The 8,613-nt window shown below is 43.0% G+C and overlaps 3 protein-coding genes across 3 annotated transcripts in view; 1 reads left to right on the top strand and 2 right to left on the bottom strand.

The window, feature by feature from the left end:
• LOC106813588 (homeobox protein PKNOX2-like) overlaps positions 1-1,703 on the bottom strand; it is a gene marked incomplete at its 3' end in the record, with an annotated part of 18,021 nt that extends 16,318 nt beyond the window's left edge. The window contains 1 exon segment of the mRNA XM_014817764.1: positions 1,673-1,703.
• Positions 1,704-2,473: 770 nt separating this feature from the next.
• On the bottom strand, positions 2,474-5,752 carry LOC106813589 (gem-associated protein 8-like). The gene is made up of 2 exons (XM_014817765.1): positions 5,573-5,752; positions 2,474-5,252 (listed from the first exon to the last, which is right to left on the bottom strand). The coding sequence occupies exons 1-2, from the start codon at positions 5,614-5,616 to the stop codon at positions 4,541-4,543; spliced, it is 756 nt and encodes a 251-aa protein (XP_014673251.1). The 5' UTR covers positions 5,617-5,752; the 3' UTR covers positions 2,474-4,540.
• Positions 5,753-5,904: 152 nt separating this feature from the next.
• LOC106813585 (nicastrin-like) overlaps positions 5,905-8,613 on the top strand; it is a 13,171-nt gene continuing 10,462 nt past the window's right edge. The window contains exons 1-5 of the mRNA XM_014817762.1: positions 5,905-5,992; positions 6,425-6,523; positions 7,030-7,153; positions 7,491-7,621; positions 7,788-7,933. Of these exons, the coding sequence (XP_014673248.1) occupies positions 5,935-5,992; positions 6,425-6,523; positions 7,030-7,153; positions 7,491-7,621; positions 7,788-7,933 (558 nt within the window). The 5' untranslated portion in view covers positions 5,905-5,934. The remainder of the gene's footprint in view (positions 5,993-6,424; positions 6,524-7,029; positions 7,154-7,490; positions 7,622-7,787; positions 7,934-8,613) is intronic.

Raw genomic sequence — 8,613 nt, 5'->3', positions numbered from 1 at the left:
TGTACAGATGGTCGCGTAGTAAGTTAAATTAGTACTAATCGTGACTTCGAAATAAAATCTCAAAATTTTAGCAGAGATTATAAGGTAGACATCGTGTCTTGATGTGTATCTAGATTTCTAGAAATGTAACTCAAATCGTTCGCGGCGAAGCGGGCCATATTGATATGTTTAGATGTGTACACATTTCTTAGCGCCCACCCGAGCCGTCGCGTATATTAACATCTGTGGCGATGACCGGCGCGGTAGCATACTTCTGGCTGAATTAATTTAAACCAACTTCGCGGTCTTCAATAAACTCAAAGAAATACCCAAAAGGAATTATTAGATTAACACGATGTGTTTATATATATCGTAGATTTCTAGAAAAATAACTCAAATCGTTCGCGTGAGGAGGGGCCATATTGATATGATAGCATAAATTGTACAACTTTCTTCAGTGTAGCATCACAGCAGGCTAGTCATTTTGGAAGAATAATGACAACATGTAATTGCACAAAGATAAATTCGTTTCCACTCTCCACGTCTGCTCGCAGCTGATAACATGTGTTTTGCAGTTGCTAGAATCTAGATACACAATAGACACGTGTCTTAGCCTAATAATCCTGTAAATTATTTGAGTTTTATTGAAGCACCTGATCATAGTCTAATTAATTACTACATGAGCCATTGTACAGGCATATCCATAGCAGGCGCTGTAGACTTAAGGGCTGGCAGCGGTGTGGATCAATTGGAAAACAAGCATGAGCCGTCCAGCGAGTCACGTGACCGATTTTCCCGGAGCTCATGCGCAACTCTCTTATATCAGGAACCGCATAGTGTTGAATCTAACTAGACATGCACCCTGTAACAGGTTACCACTCAGCTAATACGTCGCTTAATGAAAACCGCAAACACTTATTAGCGATTCCCTCTAACCAGCCCAACACACCTGACGATACCCTCCCTCTAACACCAACAGCACCTGGCTATGACTACATCTCCTCTAACTCACTCACATACACTAGCCGTGATTATATCCGCTTCTCCTCTACACTCGAAACACACCTGACTATATCTCCCTCTTAACCACCGCAACACACCCTGGCTATCTCCACTCAACCGTCTCAACCAACCCAATACACCCTGAACTAATCGCCTCCTCTAACACCGCAACACACCTGGCTATCTCACTCCCTCTAACCACACAACACACCTGGCTATCTCAGTCCCTCTAAACCATCGCCAACACAACATGGCTATCATCACTCGCCTCTCTAACGCACCGCAAACACACCTGGCTATATCCCTCCCTCTAACCATGCAACACACCTGGCTATCTCACTACCTCTAACCACCCAACACACCTGGCTATCTCACTACACCTGCTACGCACACTCGCCTAACACACCTGGCTATCTCACTCCCTCTAACCACCCAACACACCTGGCTATCTCACTCCCTCTAACCACCCAACACACCTGGCTATATATATCCCTCCCTCTAACCACCAAACACACCTGGTTAAGTAAAACCCTCTAACTGCCTCTACCATACCTGATTTACAGCCGTCCCCATCTATCCACGGCAGCAGACGCCGACACATCCCATCCCCACCGTCAGCCCGCCGAATTCTCGCAGCCCTCGGAGCTTCGGCCGTAAATTCGCTGGCGCATTCGTCAGCCGGAAGACTTACATCGAACTCTGCGTACAGCTGAGGCCCCAGCGATCATACTGGTATCTCCTGGGAACGTTGGCGTCCCCGTCGGTCTGAGTTACTATGGGAACCAGTAGTGATGCCGCGCTGGCCGTCGCTGCTGCTGCATTCGTCGGTCGGTCGCGGGCGACGTACGCTCATCGCAGCTATCATACTCTAAACTGACAACAAGCAGAATAATGCGCACTGTGCGCTGGCGTGCAAGAGATCTGGGTACTCGCGTGCGACGGCATCGAGAGTGTTTATTACTACGTGCAGATTCCGGGACAGATTCTTTAGCACATAATAGTATGCTTGAGGTAAACTATTCATGGCAGTATCCAGCATTAGGGCAAAAGAGCGCGGTGTTAACGCCCCCCCGCCCCTTGTTTTTGCAAGGCCCCAGAAAAAAAATAATGGAAATAATGTTTTAACGCCTAAATTGTAAGGGTGATCTATAGGCTGAGATATCTCGGTGTTCATCAGACATCAGAATTTGGCCTCCACCGGTAGCATCAGATGCAGGAAAATTGGCTTTTAAAAACTCATTTCAAAATTTCGCTGGGGAGCATGCCCCAGACCCCCTAGCGGCTGGCGTGCCATCCAGGTACATTTCGCCCCCCCTGTTTTCAACATTCTGAATAGCCCGCATATTGCACTACAACTGTGATATCATAAGGTGAATATAAGTTATGGAGCGCGTGTAAAAAAGATATCTGTGTTCAGCTCTTTAACAATTATACGAACTATTAATATTCTTATATATATATATAGAACATGATGCATGCAACCCACGGCACATCGCGTGTAATTGTATATATTTTATTTGAGTGATGCACAACTTCTTGCAGCAGTTCATTTCCATAGCGAATCTGACACAATAAAATACATTAGTGCGTGAGACACACATGCATTCATTTAATTGAAGCCCTCACAGACAATAAGAGGCAAAACAGCCTACGAATTGTGATAATTATATTTTTGATTTTTTTTTGTGCGCACGCTAAACGTCAAAGAAAAGATTTTAAAAACCTTTCTTGCCTTGAAATCGGGATGCCGCTTTCTATTGCACGCAATTTTTAACGTCAGGTTTTTTAACTGAGAGTTTAGCATGGAGTGGCTCGACATCATTAAGCTGAATTATAACCCAGCCTCAAAAATCTGTTGTGTGGAGAGTTAGAGCTCCTTACAGTACGCTAGGATGGTGATTCAGTTCAGTGCTGGGAAGCAGTTAGATTGCTTAGATGTGAAGACGCAATATACATTTTTTACCGGATTACTAGATAAACATTAGCAAGCTAGCTGCTATATATGAGGACAAAGAAAAAACAGTTGCATTCACAATGCTATGAATACGCTTTGTCTATGTACTATGTACTTGGTTGTCACAGTTGCGCTGCACGAATGCGGATGTATGATGATGTTCATTACGCAAACGTACACGGCACATATAAAGCTGGCAGTTGCCGAGTTTGTCCAAACGACTCTTTGTCATTTTTGTTAGTTCGTCTAACAAAATCCGATTGGGTACGAAAGTCAGCAGGTGCCTGCACCATCAATTCTAAAACGGTATTTTGTGCGAACAAATTTTATGTGCAACGGTGTGTGCGTGTTAATGGTTAGCACTCAGAATTTCAAGGCGAAAGGTGTGGAGTTCGCATATATTCCACCTTGGGTGCTGCTGTTGCTATTGAGAAAGGCAATTTATCCGGATTAAATTCAGTGAAAGCCAGCTGTAGCAACGGGTCCACCCGATCAATAAATCGCAAGGTTGGCAAGCTCGGCCCATAAAACAACCTCTTGTTACAGAAACCAAAGCCACATTGTTGTCTAGGGTCTACGCTCCACCAGGAACCGGTGGAAAATTAATTCTTGTAACACGGAAAGCTTTACGAAGACGACGGAGAGTCGCTGAAAAGGTCGATATTGTAATGAAGTATATACCGCACAGCGTGTGGCATCTGCCCACGCCTCAGGAAATTGAGTCTGAATTGAACGAGTTCGGATGATTGTGTATAACCCAACATTAAAAACTGGTTTCAACATTAAAGTCTGAACAGCCAGAATATTGATGTGTGCGTGTGTGCATGCGCACGTGTGCACGTGTGTGTTCACATTTGTGTTGAAGGACTGACACATATATATTAATGTCATATACAGCTATATATTCCATCTTATTGCACCGATGATTTATATATGCATTTAAAATACTCTGTTCAAAATGACATGATGTAAACTCTTAAAAAAACATTTGAAACATTTTACAAATACATTTGTCTAAACACTCATGCACACCCACACAAGTGAATATAAGACACTGTTGCATTATTATAATGCAATCTGAAACCTCTACGCATATATACAGGTAGCAATTCCTCACGTAATTATTATATAAGGACCTGCTACCTATATATATATACAGGAGCTGAGGTTTCCCTGACGACGTTTAGATGTGTATCTACAGGAACGTATGTATGTAACCCATTTCGCCTGGGACGTGGCAAAGCAAGGTGTGTGGCAAGTTATGGAAAGGTGACCACCACTGACCACGTAATCTATCTACATATCTCTGTGGGTGGCAACTGCCTCCAAATTGCCCCTGTCTGCGATAGCCACACCCTGATCTAACCCATTTTACCTGGGGGGACAAGGCCGCGCACGTGGTGTGTACTGGGAAGGTGACCGCCACTGACCATGTAAATTACTGTAACGTATCTACATTTCTCTGTGGGAGGCAACTGCCTCTCTTGCTTCCCTCCACGCTAGCTACGGTCGTGATCTAGAGGTTCAGATGAATGCTTGGCCCCAGCTGCTACCCTTGCCCCCCTCCACGCTGGCTACCCCCTCCACGCTAGCTACGGTCGTGATCTAGAGGTTCAGAGGAATGCTTGGCCACAGTTTCGGTTGCTTGATGTCGCAGTCTCTGTCGTAGGACAGCTGCATGGCCGTCTCCATCCCGTGGATCATCGCGTGTCCCGCTCCGTACAGTTCTCTCATCTCCGCTGCCCGCCGCACGCCCGGACGCTCCGCAGGTGGCGCCACCGTCGCGCGGATGTGCAGACTCGACACGTCCTCCGCCAGTACGTAATCCCCCTCCCCCTCCTCCCCCGCCGCGTCGCGGGTCGTGGTGGGTCGTCGCTTCGCCGCGTCGCGCTCCTGACGATGTCTCGCGGAGATAGCGAAAAATTCCTTCATCTCCTCCGTGATCTCCATCTCCAGTTCCACGTCGTCGTCGTCGCCGTTGCCGTCGGCGACGCGGCCGTCGCAATCCGTCGTCGATTCCGGCGCCTGCCTGTATGCGTCCGTTTCCGTGGATACGCGTTCATAGTCGTCGCGGCGACGGAAGTCGTCGCGGTTACGAACGTCGTCGGGGCGACGGTGTTCGCCGCATCTGTCCGAGTGGTGCAGGCTTTCCGACGTGGCGTGCCGGTACCAGTCCCACCAATTCGCGTGCAGCATCTGCTGCTGGTACTGCTGCAACCAGCCGCTGTGAAGAGTGGCTAATTTATGAAGTTCTTGATGTGCAGACTTGTAGTCGCCGTACCACTGTTTCATGAGCTCGTGATGCTTCCAGTAATGCCTGCTTACAAAAATAAAATTGAAATGTAATTGTAACAAGAGTCATGAAGATTTTCAGAGAATAAGAGAATGTATAACATCATCATGGGACCAGGTACAGTACATTGCACAATTCTAAATTAAAAAATGCGAATTCATAAAATCATAGGTATGTGGGTTTCATAGAGTGTAGTGAGTATGTAGTCACACTGAGTATAACTTGTCAGTACACTGTACACAGTACAGGGGTCCGTAGTCTTATTCAGTCACAGTGTATTACTGTATACTGTACCTACTCGTTCACTGATTCAGTGTCACGTGAATGTGGACCTCGTCACCTACCTATATCGTGGATTGTTATACCACGCATCTCGTTCAAAATTCATTGCAACGCTACTTTTCACTGTTGTATTTGTGATGCAACGAGTATCGACTACCTCATAAGTAAATACAATAACAAGTTTTATGACAGTATGAGACCCAATACTGTCACCATACTCTGATACTCAAACTTTCTTATAAGTTAACTCAGCTATTCAGACTGTAAACGTTGACCCTACTGGCATTGAAAGGCACACTTTGTGTGGCAACTACAGCGACGTGTGTTGTCAGTCTATATAGCATAGCTTCTTGTTTTGTATACAAAACACGATATTGTCCGCCTGGTAGCAGCACCTGCATAGTTATCCAATATCAGAGCCAATATGGAGCAAGAATATATTTCCTTCCAGGCTCTCCTAATATTTATATTGGTTAATCTTGGTATGTTGTAACGTAGACTAAAACCACTAACAATTACATTAGCCATGAATAACTGTGCGCGCCGTTACTGTACTAGTAGAACGAAAAGTAACGTAATTATTCAGTGGCACTGAGTCTGAGTCGGTACACTCACTGTGACTCAGTACAGACTACCGTCTATGTCACATATCGTTATCACACTCAACATTTGACTCATTCAGTCATTGACTATGATTATGAATCATGTTATGCGGCCGGTATATAATCAATAGAATACTAAGTAATACTAATGGGCTTTTTAATTTGTTAAATATATGAAACCCCAGTAAGTGGTTGGTATTTAACACAAGCGAGTAAAATTAGGGAAAATATTCGGGGGTATATTAGGGAGTATATTTACAAACCAACATACAAATTGCAACACATTTGTCTTTTTTGCTTCTTTTTTTACAGGTAGCAGTGATAGAATACATAACAAAATATATTTTGATATGCATAACAAAACTGCATGTGTTCGGCTATTGAATGGAACGCATCAGATAGGATGTCAATGTAAGTGCTATCCCGTTATTACTGTATCATATCATAGTAATACAATCAAACCAAAATAACTATTGTGTGTATAACCTCATAAATATTAGTCTTCAAAGTCCAAGGGACTATATCGAAGACGGAAAGAGACAAAGTTGATCATATAGACAGATCAACACTGTGGATCGCAGTAGAAAAAGCCTCAAATTTGCAATTTACTAAAGAGGAAGAGAGAGAATTCCAATACAGAATGACAGACACAAAGAAGCTAAATTTAAAGGGATCCTGTGGAGATCCTTTTAAGTTTAGCTTCTTTGTTTCTGTATCTTGTTTTTGTTTTTGTGTATGTGTACATGTGCGTGCGTTTGTGCGTCTGATTATGGTATGTCTTTGACAAGCAAACGTGATAATGTCACACAAAAATGTTTGATGTTGCGTTAGACGTATTACAGGGTTACATAACGTATCTAGACTAAGATATGAATGCACTTGCAAGCCTGTGAAATGAGAATGTTCTAACACTTTAGCTTCAGAGCGAGGCAACGTTGGTGTAGTGCATTTGATAGAGAATGTTGATGATGTAGAATGGTTGAGAAGCACAGGACCACACAGTCCCTACGTAGCTGTTGTTACCTCAGACTTCTACAATCTGTGAGTCAGTTTAGATGCATAGATTTGTTAATCATATACATAGATTGAAACAGCTCAAATCTTATCTTTACACATGTTAATTGTTGTATCAAAGGATATTCACCATTAAGTCATGTAATTATTGACTGTTATGTAAGTAGTAACATATTCTGTAATTATTAAAGGGTTATTTTGGTACAGCTTTCGCTATCATCTCACGTATAGGCTGTCGTTTATGTTATGTATAAATTGTATACTTTTAAATAATACTGGATACAAATACCAATAATAAATACATGTATACATGATTCAAACTTTCATTCTCGCTTCATAATAGTACTATAATTATGTTTTCTAGGAAGTCATTGAAAGCACTGAAGGATTCTGGGAAGGTGAATGGCGTACTTGTGATCCCAAGCAATGTAACCCATCCTAGCCCACCAGCTAATGGCTCCTCTCCCGAATACAGTTGCCCTAATGAAGGCTACGGTAAAATTTCAGTTTGCATTATTGAGTAGATTATTCAATGAAAATTTATTAGATTAATCAGAAAAATGTCGACCGTCTGCTAGTACTTATTTGCTACGATATGTGTTTTTAATTGATTGTCCGTCGAGGTTTCTATCAAATTAATTTGTTAAATTTCTTTGATCAGGAATGTATGGGAAGGAGGATGGTGATGGCTACAGTGATTGTAACGTCACAACTTGGAATCCAGTTGGCGATGCTATGAACTTCTGGGATTGGAGCATTCCCATTTTTCTGTTAGACAATGTTATGGATATTCGTAGTCTGTTAGAGGTAATTACAACGAATAGTTTGCGTGCAAATCCTGAATGTTTGGACAGTAAGCTCATCACTGCGCATCTGTAATGTAACCTTTGTCACACATTGCAGTGTTACACAAAGCATTTCATAGATGTTTGGACAGTAAGCTCATCACTGCGCATCTGTAATGTAACCTTTGTCACACATTGCAGTGTTACACAAAGCATTTCATAGATGTTGGGACAGTAACCTCATCATGGTCCATCTGTAATGTAACCTTTGTCACACACCGCAGTGTTACACAAAGCATTTCATAGATGTTTGGACAGTAAGCTCATCACTGCGCATCTGTAATGTAACCTTTGTCACACATTGCAGTGTTACACAAAGCATTTCATAGATGTTGGGACAGTGACCTCATCATGGTCCATCTGTAATGTAACCTTTGTCACACATTGCAGTGTTACACAAAGCATTTCATAGATGTTGGGACAGTGATCTCATCATGGTCCATCTGTAATGTAACCTTTGTCACACATTGCAGTGTTACACAAAGCATTTCATAGATGTTGGGACAGTGATCTCATCATGGTCCATCTGTAATGTAACCTTTGTCGCACACCGCAGTGTTACACAAAGCATTTCATAGATGTTGGGACAGTGATCTCATCATGGTCCATCTGTAATGTAACCTTTGTCGCACACCGCAGTGT

Source organism: Priapulus caudatus, unplaced genomic scaffold, assembly GCF_000485595.1.
Source record: "Priapulus caudatus unplaced genomic scaffold, Priapulus_caudatus-5.0.1 Scaffold796, whole genome shotgun sequence".
Taxonomy (NCBI): domain Eukaryota; kingdom Metazoa; phylum Priapulida; class Priapulimorpha; order Priapulimorphida; family Priapulidae; genus Priapulus; species Priapulus caudatus.
This window is presented reverse-complemented; position numbering and strand designations above follow the sequence as displayed.

Coding starts and splice junctions, on each gene's coding strand:
- LOC106813589 (XM_014817765.1), bottom strand. CDS start 5,616: ATGAATTTTGAACGAGATGCGTGGTATAACAATCCACGATATAG. Junction 5,253..5,572: donor TATAACAATCCACGATATAG/GTAGGTGACGAG, acceptor TTTTGTAAGCAG/GCATTACTGGAAGCATCACG.